Source organism: Rhizopus delemar, genomic scaffold (genome assembly GCF_000149305.1).
Source record: "Rhizopus delemar RA 99-880 supercont3.14 genomic scaffold, whole genome shotgun sequence".
Taxonomy (NCBI): domain Eukaryota; kingdom Fungi; phylum Mucoromycota; class Mucoromycetes; order Mucorales; family Rhizopodaceae; genus Rhizopus; species Rhizopus delemar.
In genome coordinates, this window is record NW_027137840.1 from 67,118 (window position 1) to 86,394 (window position 19,277).

Here is a 19,277-nt window from a genome sequence, read left to right on the forward strand (position 1 = left end):
GATGCGATTTTGGTTGACAACTTTATGATCACAAAGTGACCTGACATAGTGGATTTCTTTGTCATATTCAAGATTAAAGCCTTTCAAAGCAAGAAGATATTTATTTGCTTCGTTTTGGAACTGTTTCAATTTGCTGAATCGTTCTGCTACAGCTGCGTAAACATCGTCAGAGCTCATGTCAATTTTAAAAATATAATATAGAAATTTTAATAGAGTCCGAGTTAATAGGGACCATAAAGTGACATCCTCACAAAAGGTATTAAATGTTTAGCTTCGACCTATTAAAGTTAATCTAATACCCCTCTACCACTGGGTTTGCTCTAATAAACCAGGAGATAATGTATTTTTACTTGTATTCTAAATGATACCTGTTTTTCAAAAAAATAAATCTGTTCTGTTAAATAATAATGTAAAACTGCTCGTTAAAACTAACTGGCAACCCAAATAACTTCATTGTTCAAAACGACAATTATTGGAAGTAGCCGGACAAATAGAATCTTCATTTGCGACAAACATTTGAAGAGAAACGACATATAAAACTTTTATACGCGATGATTACTGGAGCATAAATCAACAAAATTCAAGCACCTGTCCTTAAAAGCATGGCGTATGCTGATGATATAGCTGTATTTCTAGTCGATCCTAGTGAGCTTCATGCTTTACTCGATATCTTGGATCTCTATTCTCGGGCATCCAATGCTCGCCTAAACCGTCAAAAAACCTTGGCAATTTCACTCTCTGGACAACCGCAGCACCCATGGCAATCTATCCTGTCTTCTCATGGTATAACACAGTGGCATGATCGATCAAACTCCACAGCGGCCATATACCTTGGCTACCCACTCACCAGCGCCAACCACCAGCTTTCTAGTTTTCTTGATAGCCTCCTGCTCAAGTTACAGCAACGTGCTCAAATGCTCGCTCAACGTAACTTGTCAATTCTTGGCCGTAGTTTAGTCGCTAATACACTCTTGCTTGGTCCGCTCTGGCATACTATCCGTGTTCTTGCTGTTCCTCAATCCTACCTCGGTAAGGTTCGCTCGACTATGATTCAATTTCTCACACGCAAAAGCTTTTCTGCAGTCAGCTTCCAAACATGCCAGCGATCACGTAAGGAAGGCGGGCTTGCCATTTTAGATTCTGGAACACAACATGCAGCTCTACAACTTCGATGGTTGCAGCCACTTCTTCTTCCTTCCTCTGATCCACCTTATTACTACACTTTCATTAGTGATGTTCTTCGACACTGCTTGCGCCTTTTCTCAGTTTCACCTTCTCATATTCTACCTTTACTGATTCCTAACATGCGTTCAAGTACAATCAAGTCCTTTGGCTGTTTCAACTCATTGTTCAAAACGATGGACAAAATTGATTGGCAAGCCTTCGACATTCGTATGGTCAGTGAACTACCACTGACTCAAGTCTGTCCGTATCTGCTCGAGCCAAATCAAGTTTTCAAGGCTTCCTACTGGTCTGGAATTCTTGTCAAACATGTATATGAATTTGGTATGGCTTGTGGTAAGTTTCGGCGTAAATCTCCCATACCTTCAGATCCTTTTCGCTCTAAGAACAAGAATTACTTTGAACAGCTTCAACTATGTCGCACACAAGAAACCACTTTCTTTCAGCAGTTCAAATGTCCACACAATTCGATCCACATGATCTCGTCAGTACTACCACTTCCTGCGCTTACTGAAACAGACTTTTACAATATTCTGGATTCACTTTTGCCAGATGGGACTCCTATTGCTTCGTTGAACACAAAATGGCTTCGCGAATCTCAGCTACCCCACTCATCCACGTTGCCAGCAGCATATCCGCGTGCAAGTCATACTGCCTGGCGTCTTTTTTGGAAGGCAGCTATCCCACACAGAGCTCACACGTTACTCTGGAGACTATATCATCACAAAATGCCGTGTAAGGAACGCCTTCACCAGTTAATACCCACCCGATTTCGAGATCCTGATTGTGTTTATTGTGGCGGCGTCGATTCTGAAGAACACTTTGTCTGGTCTTGTCCCTTCAAACATGAAATCTGGCAAACAATTTCTTCTCGCTTTTTCGTGGATCCTACCAAATTGACTTATAATCTCATTCACCTCCCTCCTTCCTCTGACGTCGAAGTCGCTCCTTCGCTCTCTGTGACCTACTTGGATATCATCGCTTCTGTGCTGCTCTCTCTATGGCAACTTCACTGGAAATTTATTTTTGAAGACCATCCATTCTGGACTCAGGAAGTAGTAGCAAGAGCCACTAGGCAAATCCTCAAGATCCACAAAGAAAACAATAGTCATTTACTTCAAGGCTAGTCCATAGAGTGTTTTTTCTCTTTTTTTCTACCTCAGGTTTCTTTGACATTAACACACTCAGCACATATTGCAAATCAAAAATAACAAAAACAAACTAACAAAAAAAAAAAAAAAGCAGAACAAAAAACTGATTGTACTTTATTTACCGCTTACAATGGTGTACGCTATGCGGCACCTAAATAAAATCCTCCTTTTACAAAAAAAATAAATCAACAAAATAATTTTTTTTTTTTTTGGCAACGAAGTATTATAGATCCATTAGGCTCTAAGGAAAATGTTTGCTTGAGCATTTAAGTTCACAAGATACCATAAAAATGTCGTTTCTTACGCGTTCCCGTCCTCAAGATCCCCCCTTGGCAACAAAATATTATTGACTTACGCGACAATTAAAATTAAGAATCTTTGAAAGCAACAAACTCCACCGCTCGCACTGTAAACAAAAATCCAAAGAAAAGCGTGCGTTCCACAATTGAGTTTATTGATTTATTTTGAGCCTTTAGAGATACTAACGAGAGTAAAAACAAAAAAATTTCAAACAAGCATGTGTTCCACAATTGGGATTGTTGATTTATTTTTTAGATTGAAGAATAAAAAACAAAAAAAAAAACTTCAAACAAGAATGAGTGTTTCACAATTGAGCTTATTATTGATTAGCTTTTTTACTTTGAGAAATACTAACGACAGTAAAAAAAAAACCAACAAACTCGTGCGGAACATTACTCAAAAATAAACAAATAAGGTAATATGTCTACGTCACATTGTTGAAAAAATTTTACATTTAGTTTTCCTTTGTTTTTTCTCTTTCTTTAACACCACGTAGCATGCTGAACAACAACAACAAAAAGGACAAGGACATTATTTTTGACATTTGAAAATGCAAACTAAAGAACCATACTCAAATCATCTGAAAATCGATGGTCTATCAACATCTCCAGCCATACCTTGATGACTCAAAAAGTTCAAAATTCATTTTCATCTGCACTTTTTCTTCATGCCATGCAATTTAACAATCAACCCCTCACTCAAATATGTCTTCACGCTATCATGTCAGTTAATACACAGTAGCAGGGTTTCTTTTCTATTTGAAAAGGCGTTTGATTATGAGAAGTGTGTTGAAGGGGATTTTGCCTCTTGAAAGACTGCGTTATACGGAAGCGAAAGCAAGCCAGGAATCCTTTCCTTTCATGACCTTCAGTACTCTTCTGACCTCTTTGCGTGCAGTCTTTGCGTGTCGGCCTAAAGATCAACCAGGCACTTGATACCCTCGCTCTGACCCACAGCAAAGTAGCTACGTGCAAATATTAACCTAGAATCGAAGCCAAATATCCTGCTTACATGATCCTCATCATTCTGTTTCCATTGCGAATCTATATTTTATGTAAAAGCCCAATTGCCACATAAATAAATTAAGCTACAAGAAAATCGGCTATTTTATTATACAGATACACATTAATTTATTATAAGAACTACATACTTGAGCTTTATATCAAATGAAATCTGTAGTTCTGGTGCTTGAAAATACGTGAATGACCTATTTCTTTATAAGTCGATAAACACAGGGCATGGTCAACCGGCACCTCCATCAGATACTATTAAACAGGGACACGTTTTGAGATATCATGGTAATTGTTATACATAGTTATGAAGTTATTATTATTAGTGAGCACTGTAATCAAAACATTTGATATAGTTGCTTACGTATTTTATTCAGTGTTAGTTCTATTTGTTTGATACCACAAATTCAAGAAAAAAAGGGGACTATTTTGAAGCACAATTCATACTATGAGTCGCCCCTTCGTGATACCAGACACCTAAAAGCCAACCTATAACTGTCAACAAGGTGTATCAAAAACTAATGGATTTAGGACGTATATCAATGATCAATATAGAATCAAACAATTTCTATTCTTCCCAAAAGTCTTACAGCATAATATATATGTTTTTATTTTTTTTTCTTTAATAAATTTTGAAATAAATGATGATTTCATATATTTCTTTACAATTGCCTTCTTTGTTCTGGCATTATATTTTTCTGGGAAGCTCTTTACTTCCTCCTACAAAGGGGAATTAATAAAAAGGGAATAATCAATTATATGCATTTATACATACCAAGACAAAGTTCAGACACTCCATCGTTCTTGAGAGGCTAATTAACTCAGATTCAGACTCCACGAGTCTGAACTTTCTTAACACCACTGGTACATAAATTCCCTCTTCGACAAGTGTCATCTTCATAAGGGAACAAACAAAACCTGAATATATGATGTTAGAAAAGTTTGGTATTAATATGTGTAAAAAAACGCTGATACCCTCACACCACAAGCCTAAGGCAACCGGGGCTTCAATGCCTATTGCTGCTTGGTTGTCAATAGAGTACTTCATATGTTTGCATAATTTGACGAAATCGTCTTCAACTTGATATTTGCTGAATTTGTTGGGTCTTTTCAGCTCGACATAAAACAAAAAAATTTCTCGTTTGTGGCCTTTATAGCCCAACATAAAGTCAGCCTTCTTTTTGGAAGGCACGTTTGGGTCCGAGGCATCACTTCTAATACAGCAATTAGTCCATAGAAATATGTGTGTCTCAAGTGATAACGGCCGGTTTACATATCCCGAACAAATAAAGTCTTTGCTGCAAGATTTTAAAACAGCTTCTCTAATCGATGGTTTAAGATATCGATCAAAGAACATATCTTCGGATCGTTTACTACATTTGATTGCCAACGAAGAGACGAACTCCAAGCAAGCGGCCTTTACATTTACATCCAGCTCTGAGGCTGGCTCAAAGGTAAACGTTGAGATATCAACATCATCATTGTCGAGTGCCTAATTAGTAAATTTCAGGGAAAAGTTTTTTTTTTTCTTTAGAAGTTTAATAATTTACATCAGACGCTTTTTTCAAGTACAACATGCATTCATCTGATATTTTTAGCATTGAAATTTCTTTGTATGCAAATGCATGCAGTACTTCCATTGTTTGTTTTACATACGAAGTGATACAGAAATTAGTATCCCATCTATTAATAGGGAATATGTACGAAAGCAATCTATTATACGTTATCATAGATTAGGCACATGACAAATTCGCTCTTGGACTTTAGTATAATCTTACAAAACACGCATAGAGTTTATATTTCCCGTTTTTTCAACGGCCTGGGTGTTTTGATCTCTGAATTTTAAAAACAATTTAGTAACGTTGGTGTCACCTAAAATCAACTATTTCTATAGATTAGTATATCTAGTGTTGTATAGTGTTTTAGTCTAAAAGGAGATGATTTCAAAAATTATGGGACTCTTTTTTTGAGACGCCCACTCAAATAAGCAGAGTCTCAAAAAAAGATTGTTTGTCGTTCCTAAATCAATCTCAGTTGGCTCCACTCCGTCTCCTAATGTGATAGAGTTTTCAGCTTGAGAAAAAATTGAATGGGTAATTGCTATACTTGAAGAGTCTTGATTTGTTGGTTTGTAATAGAATCGCTCAAATGTATTTGAGTTGAGACTCCAACCGGCATGTTCTTTTACTGCTTGAATCGAGTGTCCTTTTTCTACTGCCTTTGTGCTTGAAGCTGATCTTATTGAATGTGCTTTATAGATGGTGGTATCTATTCCTGATCTTTCCATGATAGATTTAACCCAACTTGACATCGTTGAGGGACGAATAGATGCGACCTGTTCCGGTTTTTCAATGTGCGCCAAGAATAAAGTATGATCAGTCGGTAGATTGACTCGCAAATGGTTACTCTTCGAGATAAATAGGTATAAAGTGGATACCGGACATATACGAGTATCTTGTAGAAGACCGAGCCTTGTAGTTTTAACTTGATTTTCTTTTGGTTCTCTAAAATGTATCTTGACACCCGTAGGAATTGAGTTGTTTGAATCTTCGAAATTAAAGATGATGTCTTGAAACTGCAGTCTTCCAATATCTGATCTTGGTCTGGCCATGGTAGCTAGGCATAGTAATGCGACTGTCTTCAGTTATAAATCATATAGAGTTAAACTACTTGAGTTTGTCCAAGTTGATACTAGAAAATCCGTCATCTTGTCAATGTCCCAAGTCTCTAGTTGTGGAGTTGAAGGTATTCTGATTTCTGATCTACGCTTTGTTGCAAAGAAGGCTTGAATAATAGACTGATTGGCTAGAGGAATTTCCTCCGGATGAAGTACTCGAAATACAGACGCTATGGATGATCTTAAAGTGTTAAGATGATTGCTGCTAAATTTGTTATTGTCAACCAAGAAATGTAATACATTGGTGCTGTTGTAGGCCGTTGGGTCTATTTGAGGATCTTGTTGAAAACACCATTGTTGCCAGTGCTTCCATCCATTGTCGTATGCTTTCTCTGTGCTTTTTCTTGTTGACTTAGCTATGTACTTAATACTAGTTTCATTTATTAAACCAGACTTGCGCCTTTTTTCGTTGATAATCTCCAAGCGGCTAGGGAAAACTTCTTGCTGATCTTCATAATAATCGGATTGTTTAGATGCTTCATCTTCAAAATCATTGGAAACCAGAATTGACTGGGCCAGAATGGAGTCACTAGAACTGCCTGATGGATTTTCTGTAATTTGATTTGTTGTATAACTTTCGGAATCAGTCTCCAAGGAGGGTTCAAGTACATTCCCTTCTTCAGCCACCGCTGTTGGAAAGCGTCCTGGGCTTCTGCCATTGGATCCGGATGAAGACTCCAATATCTCTTCAGTTGATGGTTGTGTGTCGCAGCAAAGGCGTCGATCTGTAGTGGTCCCCATTGTTGTAAAATCTGTTGAAACATCTTTTTCGGAATTGTCCGTTCGTAAAGTGGCAGCTGTTGTCTTGATAGTCGGTCTGCATTGGTGTTCTTTATCCCCGGTATATGTTGATAAATTACCTTCAAATTGTATTTGTTGCAGATGTCCTGAATCATCACTGCTAATTCTTGTAATTGGAGTGAAGCTGTTCCTCCAAATTTTGTTGTGTATTTCAATGCCGTCGTGTTGTCGGTGAAAACCTTTATTGTGCAATTTTCTAATTTTTTTGCATGCATCTTCAACGCAAAGTATACTGCTTTCAGTTCGCGGACGTTTATTGACGTTTCTTGTTCCTCCTTGTTCCAAAAGCCAAAGGTCTTGATCATTGGCGAACTCACTCCCCAGCCTGAGTCGGAGCTGTCCGTATAAATTGTGATCTGTGGTGTTGATACTTCCATGGACTGAATCGGTAGGCCGTTCTTCATTGTTATTGATTTCCTCCACCATTGAAACTCTTGCTGACTTTGTTGAGATATCTGGCATGGTTTTTCCCAATTCCGATTGTTCAGTTGTAGGCTCTTTGCTAGATCTCGTTGAAGATGACGAATATGAAGGAGTGCTTCTCCTATCGCTGGGATCATTGATGTAACTTTCCCCAGTAGAGCTGCAATCCACCTGCAAGACCTCTTGATTGGCTGTGACGCTTGTTTGATCCTTTGTAGAAGGTTGTTGATCTTGTGTGGAGGTACTGTAATCTTCATCTTCTTTGTGTTGAATTGGAATCCTAGGAATTCCTGTGTTTGAGAGGGTGTTAGTATGCTCTTTCCTTCGTTGATTATGAATCCCAAAGATTTTAGATGTCTTATTACCGTTTGTGTTGTTTTTAATAGATCTTCTTTTGACCTTGACAGTAGACAGATGTTGTCGAGATAGTATACTAAGCGGATTCCTTGGTAGCGTAACGGTTCTATTGCATATCTCATTAGTTTTGAGAATAGCCTGGGAGCGACGTTTAGTCCAAATGCGAGGGAACGATATTGATAAATTTTTCCTTCGTTTTTGAAAGTGAGGTATTGACGCGATTCTGGATGAATTGGAACCACAGTATAGGCGTCCTTCAAGTCGATCTTGCACATGAAATCGCCCTTTTCGATTAATTCTCTTAGCGCCGGTACACCCTCCATCTTGAAGTGTTCGCATTGGATGTGTTGGTTCAACCTTTGACAGTCCAGAATGGGTCGTCTCTTGGTGCTTTCTTGAATCGTGAAAAATTTTGACAGGTATTTTTCTGATTGTGTTGGCATGATTTCTATTATTCCTGCTGAAAGGAATTTGTTGACTGCTTCATTCACTGCTTGCTGATCTGCTGGGTTTATATTTGATGATTTGAGTTTCCATGGTGTTGGATGGGAGGCAAACTGAATCTTGTATCCCTCCTTCACAATTGATAGAGGGCATTGGTGGGACGTTATTTGTGTCCAATAGTTGTAAAAGTGAGTCAGGCGACCCCCGGGTAGGATCCCATCCTGGGGTACCGCGTAATGTTGATTGGATGTGAAATTCTTGTTGTGATATTGTACTACTTGTTGTGTTTGTTGTTGTTGTTTGGTAGAGATTACCGGTGAAGAAGGATGTTGTTGAATTATTTGCTGTCGTTGGATGTTGAATCTGTTGGCTGTTGAGAGGTGTAGTTTCGTTGTTGGGAGAAAGGAGTACCTCTGCCTCTTCCTCCTGTCTGAAAAGATTGACCGTGTGACCAATTCCCACGCCAAGATCCACCTCGTGATCCGCCTCTTCCTCTGTATCCATTGTTGAAGCTTCTGTTGCTATGGAAGCCTCCCCTAAATGATGATGCATCTCTAATAACTTTGTCTTCAAATCGAGCTCTTTGAAGTCGTTCAACAAAGTCTCCATCGAATGAATTCTTCTTTCCATCATCTTCTGTTGAATATTCCAGATGTTTGATGCTAGTTGGTAATTTAAGTGCTTTGATTGCCACCTCTTTGGCGTCGTTTTCTTGAAATTTTGCTGACCCAAAATCATAAACTGCAAGTCGTTGTGCTTGTTCAATTGTGTTGTTGAAAATGTCTCTGTCTTTTGTTGATGCAAATTCTGTTTTGTCTTGTAGATAGCTGAGTTGTTCGTATAACTCGGTGCTTGCTCTGGCTTGGATTCTTGTGGTTTCTGTGATCTTATATATGGCATGTACGAGTTGATAGGCATCCACTTTCCAGTTCTTGAGTTCAGGGATGAACTCTTTATTGATTTGTTCAGCTGTAGTCCACTCGTCATGGTTGTAACGTTGGACGCTTCTTTTGTATTGTTTAAAATTGTCCTTGAGTTGGGTTGTAGATGTGCCGTCCAAGGCTTGGCTAATAGCCAAAGGGAGTTCACTCCCAATGGTTTGTAATTGTCTTTGATGTTCTCTTCTTTCCTCAAGTTCTCTGATGATTTCCTCGACTTCAGCTCGAGTAAAGATTGTTTGTTGATTTGATTCTTCGTCCTGTCCATTTGTGTGATTGATATAATCCATAGTTTTTCCACGATGCGCAGCTTAGAAAGATATAGGGAAGAAAGGGAAAATATTATTTTTATTATAAATAAGGAAAATAAAGCGTGGCTCAGAGAGCATCTATCACATTAGGAGACGGAGTGGAGCCAACTGAGATTGATTTAGGAACGACAAACAATTGGCCAATTTTTTTCAAAAAAGTGGGCGAAGTTTTCAAACATTTGGTAAATTGAGACTGGAAGCACAGTATAATTCACAAAGATTTGAGCATAGAAAGTCAACCGTCTTCGAAGGCAACTAAAGATAGCAGTTTGGCATTCAATTCAAATACTCTGATAATATCTTTTTTTTTTAACTATTCAATAAAAAAAAAAAAGAGAGCTCTTTTAGCTAAAAATAACTTTGAACGTACTAAAGGATTCTTTAGGGTTTTCATAAATACAACAATTCATGCCTAATCAATTCGAGAGACATGTGAATAAGTGGATTTCATGAATAAAACAAGTAAACAATAATTTTTTTCAAGGCTCCTCTTATTGTTTGCATGATCTAGCTTGTTTGATATCAATTTACTTTGTTATTCAACATTACACAGAAAAAGCTAAAGAGATGAAGTAATCTTATGTTTCAGGCTTAATGCTACATGTGTCTAAGGAGGATAGCAGCCCATTTTCTCCCCCTTTTTTCTTTTCAGTCATGCGCTAAGCTACTCCAAGAAAAACAAAAAACAAAAGAAAATAGGAAGGGAACTCTGTTGTTTCTTTCCTAAACGAACAAATAATCATCAAACCAAAGAAAGAATCTATTAGCAAGCAGAAAAAAAAAGCCTTTGTACTTGATAATAAATCAAACATCTTAATACAATGGATATTGTATTCATATCAAACAGCAGCAGCATCCATATGGATCGTACCCCCCCCTTCCCTTCCCTTCCCTGCTTACAGAAGCCTGGAACGCCCTCTCTGGGACCTAAGAGGATGACATTATTGTTTTTCAGTATTGCATAACAGGATCTTAAGGTTACAGTGCACGATCCAAACAAGAGAATCTAAAAAAAAGGGCAAGTAAAATGACTAGAATGACGAATGAGAAGCAATGGAGAGAAATGTGGATATCCAAAGCATCATTTTCTCTTTTCAAATGTTAAGGTACACTGTTGTGTTTATTGGTGAATATGGTGCACTTGCAAGAATTGCAAGATCCATTTATCCCTTTCAAATCAGGTTCAAATTTCCTTTGCCAATGCCTTGTATCAAAAAATGTAACAAAATGATGTTTGTGTTTGATGAAAATAGAGTTGGGATGTTCAACTAGACAATATGGTTTTGACAGCTTCTCTCTTTTTTTTTTTTTTTTTTTTTTTTTTTTTATTATTATTATTATTATTGGTCGCGATTTTTAAAGAAAATTCGCGTACTTTTTATTCGACAATGACTATTGTTGGATATGAAGAACAAGTAAAAACAAAAAAAAAAAAAAATAAAAATAAATAAACCAGTGCAAGTAACTTTGTATGATTTAAAACAAGGATGATGTTGTATACATCAACTATAACTCAAAGAATGAATTAACAGAGACCATTCCAGCCAGACAACTGCTGGCTACAAATCCTATTTTACTCGAAATCTATAATTACCAAAATGATGTCACTTTAGAGACCAGAGTAGAAAAGAGAATAAACAAAGTAGAATACATGCCTAGGAGAATGCAAATGATGATTATTGATTATTTTGAAGTCAATCACTGTAAGAAGGATCTTTGAAGCAATTTGAACCATTAATTTTTATGCTGTGTGTGTATAGCTGGTGTTGGCATGCAATTGATTGAAAATATGCTCAGTACTGGCAAAAGGCCACCAAGGTAAGCAAAAGGAATCAGAACCCACTTTTTTTTGTAGTTTACACACTTTGTAGCGCTTTATTAATAGCACTCATCAACACTATGTTACAGTCCAAGGATGGATTCAAAAGTAGAGAAACACAACGAAACCACTGGTCTCAATGCAAGCAAGCCTATACTTTACTTATGGACGTATTGACTCTGTTTGGACCAGAGATGTTCAATCCAGTATGGAATGAGTTTGCTTATTTCAAGCTGTCTTCTTCTCAGTCGATGGACATGGATGACGAAAGCGGTCAGTACGAACTGCTGAATACAAAGGAGCTATCCGCTTACAGCGGCTTTTGGAATTATGTCGACAAAGTACTCAATCAGCCCAGCCATCATCTGGAAGCTCGCTGTCGTGCGCTCGTGCTCGCTTTCTTTGTCAACGTGCTCCAGACAGACCTGAAGGAAAGACTGGGAGATGACCGAAAGGTGGCTCGATCCATCTTTTTCGCCACCTTGACAAACGAATCGCTCTTTACCTGCACCAAGTTTGACAAGTACCTCGACATTGTGTTGAAGGGCTACCCAAATGAAAATGAACACCTCTGTCAACTCTCTGGCGATCTATTGAACATGGTAAATAGAAAGAAAGGATATCCACAGGGGGGAAAACTCAATCAAGTGTCTATAGATGATCACCATCTCTTGTTTTGACAAGATTTCGAGCTTTGATGGTCTTGTCAGTCAGTTGTATTCCCGTTTTCAACAGATGGACCCTGAAGCCTGCTCACAGCTGATGCAGGCCATCAAGTATCCCACCTTTCTGATCGCTCTTTTGGATAAAGCCGTGGCCGACACGGACGTGTCTCGGATCGAGAGCAGCTATAAAAAGTTTCGCAACAAGAAACATGTGCCACTCCGATTGGAAAAGGTCCTCTTTTATGTCCTCAAGACGGAGCCGAATACGATCAGTCCCGAGGCCCTGTATCGACATGCGTTGATTGTGAGCAAGTATTGCATGTGTGTTCTGTCAACGGCATCCATCGTCCACAAACGGCCCACGCTCTGTGAGCAAGTGACGAACACGGCCTTGGAAGAAGATCAACTGATTCTGCTGATTGAAAATCATCATCAGGCATTGGATGAGTGGGAGGCACGGATGGAACACTGTCTGGCCCAATTCAAGACGATCGATTTGAAGCTTGTAGAAAAAATCAGGTGGTCAGTCAAGTTGACCAGACTGACGATGGCAGAATATCTCTAGACACGGCTGTATATATGTACAAAATGATCCTATTTATAAAATAAAGTCCCCCCCCCTTTTTTTTTTTTTCTTTCTCTTAAAAATGAGGATCCTAGGCTCCATGTGTTTCTTGAGCTGTCTTGGTTGGGAATACGATCGATTGTACTCTTAATCCCACAAGGCCTCTACTTTCTTTTTTTTTATAGACCCAAGGCCAAGCTCCACAGCTTGTTTGGAGACAACCGACGAAAAGGAGATAGAAAGCAAAGCAGGTTACAAAAAGCAGCTTCTTTTCAGTCGGATAAACACAATTTGAAAATGGTACATTTATTTCATTTTGGATCCTATTCTTATTCCACCCTTTTTGCAATACGACTGTTTCTATCTCATCCGGTTCTGAAATACATGTCGAATCATGATCCTCTTTAAAGAATCCGGTATCATGATAGATTGGCAGTGGTCTGCAGTAGAGATTAAAAATGGGGTCAGTTCGATCGCTTATTTGTAAATGACCCTGTTTTTATAAGGCACAGGAGTATCATCCGCCTCAGGCTTTTGACTTTTCCTCAATCAAGTTTGGAGGAAATCGATGGTGATGATGGATATTTTGAATACGGCGCATCAAGGGGAGGGGGGGGATAGGTGTCTTTTGTGATAAACAAAAAACTGTTGTGGATACAAACGAAACTAGCGATTGAAAGGTCGACTTGAACATCTTTTTTTTAAATCTTGCAATTTATTCTTTAAAACAAAAGGGACAGTTGAACAAGGATTGAAAAAAAGGGTCGACAGGCGATCAGAAAAGGAGTCGAGTGGGGGTAAATATTCATGAATAAATAAATCCTGTTTCAATCCGTGCTTTTTATATGTTACCAATAATAAGCATTTGCAGTGTCCTCAAGAAGATGATTATTTCTGTTATGGGATGAGGATGGCCTGCCACCCTCCTCCTCTGCTGATGGATAAAGTGTCCTGTTGTGGTGAACATAGCTCATGAAACCATCCGTGGGTTTAGGGTCATCTCTTGAGCTCTCCAGAGGTAAGCAGACACCCGTGAGCACATCCACATGTTGATCGTTATGAATCAAGTGTTGTTTTTCTTGATACATGGGGGTCTCTTGCTGAGGAGAAAACGAATGCCAGTGATCGAGAGAGGGTTCCCAAAAGGAAGGGTGAAAAGGTTTGGCATCGACTGGGATAATACCAGGGGCTGCGAATGGATCCATGGAAGTAGTTTGTGAAAGAGCAAAGTTGGCATAGAATGGAGGAGGATGGTTCAAGCCGGTGGTCGACGATGACGACGGCTGCTGAAGGCCGGACAACTCTGCCAAGATTTGAGAATTCTTACTGGCCGTGATCCAGGTCAGTTCGATTTCATCCAGGACCTGCATACATCGGGTCACTTTGATCTTGGCTTCCTCTGCCGATTTCTCACTGTGATTGGCTTCTCTGGTAAAGATGATACCGGCCGTAAAGACATAATAGACTGCATAATTCATCACATAAACCAACCGGTTGTGTTCAAGCATGTGATGGGTGATGTACAAAATAGAATCCGCGGCTGAGGCGCAGATGGAGGCACAGGGCACAAGCGTCGACAGGCCTTGGTCTGGACCAGGAATAAACAATCGATGGAGCAAGATGAGGGTTGTGTAGTAAACCAAGTGTAATTGACAGACAGCGACACAGGGCAGCGCATTGGATTTGGGATGAATCTTGAGTGGATTTGGCAACTGGTCATGCCACTGATGTAGCCTTTTATTCAAGATGGTCAAGATTGAATCGATTTGTTTGGTTGCCGTACTTTGCAGAGAACGTACATAATAAATATTCTTGAGAACATGGCCTAATATGTCACACAACTTGATTAAATGAATAAAGTTGTCTAGTAACCGAATCACTGGTTCTCCTTTGGCTGAGAGTACATCATGGTCATCGACTGAGGGAAAAGGAACATCGCAATCTTTTTCTTCAAACGTCGTCGCTCTTCCATACATTGCACTTCCCAATCGATCCACAACATAACAACACCAGAACACTCTCTTCCTTCTCTCACATTCTTCTGGTGATAGATTCCAGTGATCACAATTTCTGTGTAAACCCAGATCTTGTGCCATTCGAAAGGCCTGAAAGAAAGAAAAAAAAAAAAAAAAAAAAAGGAATGAATGAGGATGAATAAAGAGAGAACAAGAGGTGTTACCATGCCACTGTATAACCAAGCTCTAGCCGACTTTCTCGTACCGTGTTGATGACTGGCGAGTAACAAGAGGGATTGAACGGTGGATATGCTGGGTTGATCATACGACTCATCCAACAGTTTCTTTGCTCTTTCAAAAAAGACATCTCCTGCTGTCTCTGGTAGGGCAGGATCGGATCTCACTCGGACATCAGGCGATATTCTCGAAGCGACAGCATAAATCGAATTGAGCAAGAGCGGCGTCACTTCTCTTTCGACCGAAGAAAAGAGTTGACGTCGAAAGAACAAGGGCAGGAAAGGATAGAAATGGTCAAAGTAAAGACGAATCAAATGCTCTGAGAGATCCTTGGGTGGTAATTCAAGTGGATCAGCCACGAGATAGACGCTCTTCAGCCTTTTACCGTAATCGGTGAAGTGAAAGGCACCGTTTTGATACGTCTTGCAGTTTTGTAATAAATAATAGCCAGAGGATTTACCAAGGTATCTCACCTGACCATTCTCATCCATCGCAAGTTGACCCGTGCCTTCGTCCACACCTTCTTTTCGCCCTGGGTCCTCTGACCATAAACTCTCTCGTTTCTTTCTGCCTGCTTTGTCTTGCTGCCAAAAGAAGACCTTGTTCCTTTCTGATTTCGGTACTCTTCTGATCGGTCTCGCCCGGATCTGTTCTCCACTGGGTGTTTCCAGCGGAGAGTTGAGTTCCATCAGCAGACTGTTGGATTGTATTTCGCCCTTTTTTGATAAATCGACGAGCATGTTTTCTAATTTATATAATCTATTTTCAATAGCTTCAATGTATCCCTTGGGTGGTCCTCGCTATAGATAGAGTTGAGGGGGGAGAAGGATAAGATAGAGAAGAGACGGTGGCTTTGTATGATTACTTTTTTTGTAGTATCTTTAAAAGTACAGTCGAGTCCAATCGTTTTACAATTAGCACAGACAGGGTTTGCGCCATCGCATCTTATTTTCTTTCTTCTACACAAGTCACTAAAAGTAGGTAAGACAATAGAATACGTTCTTTTTTTCACTGTACAAACCAAGCTCTGCTCACTCGTTGTCTTGGTTGTGACTCTACAAAAGCTGACAAGGACATGTGGAAAAAAATAAAAAATAAAAAAAAAATAAAAAAAAAAGAGAGATAAAAATTATTCCGCATCCAATCGTCTTTGTGGGGCCCATTGATCGTTGATGAACGAGGGTTACAAGTCAAAGAGCTTCTTTTCGAGTTTTAAACTAGTTTATCCTTTTTTTTTATTCTTTTCAATGGAGTTCATGGTCTAAAGGTCAATAAAGATTGTTTTTATTTAAAAAAGAGGGATTCAACTCTGATCTGACTGTGAGTGGATAAAGACAGTATTGAACCTAATCTGTTCATTAGCTCAACTCAATCCATCAAAAGAAAGAGAGAGAGAGAGAGAGAGAGAGAGAGAGAGAGAAGGGGGACTATTGAAGTCTGTTGTCCCACAGAAGACTAAAAAGGAAATCTTTCCGTTTTTTTAATTTGGGATTTGGCCGACAAAGAATTCGAGAGGCGAGTGAGGGGGGGGGATTTTGTTTAAAAATAAATCAGTGATCTGAAAGAGTGTTGAGAGAGCATTGACAATGATTTATAAACTAATTGCATTCTTGTAGAAACAAAGGATGCCTTTTTGAGAAAAAGTTAAGGTGGAATCGAAATGAAAGGGGGACAAGGGGAATCAGGTATGCTTTTGAGGAAGAGTGGTGTGGGCCGGATGACGTCTAAAAAAGGTAGCGTGACCTTATTGTTATTTGGATGACAGCATATTCCATGCATCCTACCTGATCAAGCCAGGACTTCTTTAAAGAAGACACACTGTCTTTACAAAAGAATGAAAAATCAAGTTGATGAATCCATCCTATTGATTAAGGTTCAGAAATAAATAAATAAAAGAAGGAGAGAAAAGGGGGGGAATTCACAATTCGGTAAAGTGATCGCTTGCTATTGTTTTCCAAAAAAGAGATTCAGTGAATTCAACAAGACCTTTCGGAAACTGTTCAACTTTAAAAAAAAAAGCTTATTCCAATTGGACTTGTTTGAGATAAGATGATCATAATGTGACGCTTAAAGCAAACCACCAAGGTTGCTTTCATGTGGCAATAAAACCAATTTTTTTTTAAAATTTCTATTCCACCTCCCTTTCTCTTTCTTTTTTTTTTTTTTTTTTTTTTTCTTTCCCTTAAATATATTTTGTTTTAAACATTTCCCTTTTTCTCCCTCTTTTATTATTTTATTTTTTTTTTTTTTTAAAAAAAAATAATTCAAGCGGGACAAACCTTTTTTTTCCTTTTTATTTTAAAAAATGAATAAACCAATAGAAAATGATAAAATGAAGCGTAAAAGACTCAAGGTGATCAGTGCCTGTGGAGAATGTAGAAGGAAAAAGACGAAATGCAATGGAGAATATCCTTGTACGGGTTGTCTAAAGGCTCGTGTTGAATGTAAATATATCATTAATCAGAGACCGGGTGCACCAATGTCTATTATAAGAGAAAGGTTGAATAACAATGTTCACTTGATCACACAGCCTGTTCGAAAGAAATCACCTCAAGCACAGTCACCCCAGTCCACCACATCAAGCATTCAAACAAGCACTATCTCAATGCATCAAATTCAAGCCATCGAAGAAAGGCTGTCAGTGATCGAAAGCATTTTACAAAACATACTCGATGGACAACCCAAGACGAGTTCTCATTTTCCTAGTTTATATTCCACATCCACCCTCCTTGATTATTCTAACCGGGATATCTACCCACCTTTACATGTTCCCAACATCCAACATGGCTCCCTCTCACGGGAAAAAAGAAAGAGAGAAAAAGAGGATGAGCAAGGACGGGATACTTTCGGGCTTCAATTGGCTCCTATTAAAACAATACATCATGCGGCTAGTTCCGGAACACCGACGATACGGAACTTGTTGAATGATGATGAACGACCCCAATCGAATTCAGCATTTCATAGATTATCACCTACTTTTAATGAAACTACCTTGGCAGCTGGAGATGCGTTATCTTAATTGTAATAAATAAATAATATTGTCCACTCAACTGTCAAGACTTGTGTAATACAATCCTTATTGTCCTCTCTCTCTCTTTTTTCTTTTTTTTTTTATATATCAACTCATTGGATGACAAACAAAGAGTTTAAACTCTATTTCTATGGTTTTGATAGAATAGACACTCTGAAAGAAGAGTTGAATAAAGACAAAAGGAATCACGGAAACATAGCCAAAATAAGAAATCCGATAAACTCGGATCTACCAAAGAAAAAAAAAAATATCCTTTTTATTGTCAATAGCATTCAAGCATACATCCATAAAGCATTAGTCTATAAAAAGAATAGGAAACACTGTTTCATGTTTTTTCATGTCCTTTGACTTGCAAAAAAAAAAAAAAAGCTGAGTCATTTGAAATAGATTCTCAAAACACAGAGTTTCAGCCTGTTGATCATTGATCGTGAATCCCTCTTGTCCAGTTTGAAGTCTGTCATCATCATGAACTTATGGAGACTTTAGTTGTTGACTGCTACATGGAGTCATTCTCTGCTAGAACTGAATTTGGATACGTGTTTAGTCTTCAACGTGAATACAAGTGACAGTGACTTCGAGGCTTTTTGTTTACAGTAATGCTCAAACACACTTCAATCACCCAATTGGAAGAAATGGTGACAATGTCTTTTTATCATCCTACTTGTTTGATACCATCCCATTCTCAAACAAAACCTGTACGTTCTACTCTTTTTCACATCATTGATTTCAACAAGCTATCCTTCCTAATGTCCTCACCGATAAAGATTTCCTTCATCACACCAGTGACAGGTAGTGTTTCAAACAGACTGGCTGACTTGTTTGAATCGGATCACTTTATTTGGAAAAAAAAAAAAAGGAATGCAAAAGATAGTCAAAGTGATTCAATATCTTTTTTTTTTTTTTTTTTTTTTTTTTTTTTTTTTTTTAGAAAAGACGATGGGTTTTAAAATAGGTTGGATTTAAAGTCCATGGATCTTGTAAAGACATTCAACATGTTTAATATAAAATACGATAGAATAGGATTTAGAAAGAGAGCATCAGAGGATGTCTACTTTGATGCTATCACAAAACTTTGCCAGCTCGATATCCCTGATGGACAATCCTTGACAGTCATGAGTAGACAGAGTGATTTGTACACGATTGTAGACCTTTGATAAACGTGAGTAGGTAGGATGCTATCTATTTGATTTATTTACATTAAACCATTCTGGATGATGGTCCATCTTGTCTGCTTTTAATGCAATACGAGTCATGAATCCAAAGGCTTCATTGAAATCTTTAAAAGTATATTCTTTTATAATAGCATCTCGATCATCCACTAATTTCCATCCAGATTCAAATAAAGTGGACAACTTCTTTTCTCGTTCTTCAGTCGTCAACTTGCTTACTCCCATAATAATGTTCAATGAAG

General features: G+C 38.4%; 7 protein-coding genes across 7 annotated transcripts; 4 read left to right on the forward strand and 3 right to left on the reverse strand.

Moving 5' to 3' along the window:
- Window positions 1-757: 757 nt before the first annotated feature.
- On the forward strand, window positions 758-2,309 carry RO3G_14371 (uncharacterized protein; the record flags this gene model as incomplete). Its single annotated transcript, XM_067668955.1, has 2 exons — window positions 758-783; window positions 884-2,309. 2 exons carry the CDS (start codon window positions 758-760, stop codon window positions 2,307-2,309), a joined length of 1,452 nt encoding a protein of 483 aa, XP_067525056.1.
- Window positions 2,310-4,884: 2,575 nt separating this feature from the next.
- RO3G_14372 (uncharacterized protein) lies at window positions 4,885-5,139 on the forward strand (the record flags this gene model as incomplete). The annotated part of the gene is made up of 1 exon (XM_067668956.1): window positions 4,885-5,139. The coding sequence occupies one exon, from the start codon at window positions 4,885-4,887 to the stop codon at window positions 5,137-5,139; it is 255 nt and encodes an 84-aa protein (XP_067525057.1).
- Window positions 5,140-8,682: 3,543 nt separating this feature from the next.
- RO3G_14373 (uncharacterized protein) lies at window positions 8,683-9,573 on the reverse strand (the record flags this gene model as incomplete). Its single annotated transcript, XM_067668957.1, has 1 exon — window positions 8,683-9,573. The coding sequence occupies one exon, from the start codon at window positions 9,571-9,573 to the stop codon at window positions 8,683-8,685; it is 891 nt and encodes a 296-aa protein (XP_067525058.1).
- Window positions 9,574-11,365: 1,792 nt separating this feature from the next.
- RO3G_14374 (uncharacterized protein) lies at window positions 11,366-12,643 on the forward strand (the record flags this gene model as incomplete). The annotated part of the gene is made up of 3 exons (XM_067668958.1): window positions 11,366-11,412; window positions 11,466-12,015; window positions 12,071-12,643. The coding sequence occupies 3 exons, from the start codon at window positions 11,366-11,368 to the stop codon at window positions 12,641-12,643; spliced, it is 1,170 nt and encodes a 389-aa protein (XP_067525059.1).
- An 848-nt stretch (window positions 12,644-13,491) lies between these two features.
- Window positions 13,492-15,326, reverse strand: RO3G_14375 (uncharacterized protein; the record flags this gene model as incomplete). The annotated part of the gene is made up of 2 exons (XM_067668959.1): window positions 13,492-14,748; window positions 14,823-15,326. The coding sequence occupies 2 exons, from the start codon at window positions 15,324-15,326 to the stop codon at window positions 13,492-13,494; spliced, it is 1,761 nt and encodes a 586-aa protein (XP_067525060.1).
- Window positions 15,327-17,140: 1,814 nt separating this feature from the next.
- On the forward strand, window positions 17,141-17,854 carry RO3G_14376 (uncharacterized protein; the record flags this gene model as incomplete). The annotated part of the gene is made up of 1 exon (XM_067668960.1): window positions 17,141-17,854. One exon carries the CDS (start codon window positions 17,141-17,143, stop codon window positions 17,852-17,854), a length of 714 nt encoding a protein of 237 aa, XP_067525061.1.
- Window positions 17,855-18,903: 1,049 nt separating this feature from the next.
- Window positions 18,904-19,260, reverse strand: RO3G_14377 (uncharacterized protein; the record flags this gene model as incomplete). The annotated part of the gene is made up of 2 exons (XM_067668961.1): window positions 18,904-19,014; window positions 19,063-19,260. The coding sequence occupies 2 exons, from the start codon at window positions 19,258-19,260 to the stop codon at window positions 18,904-18,906; spliced, it is 309 nt and encodes a 102-aa protein (XP_067525062.1).
- Window positions 19,261-19,277: the final 17 nt, after the last annotated feature.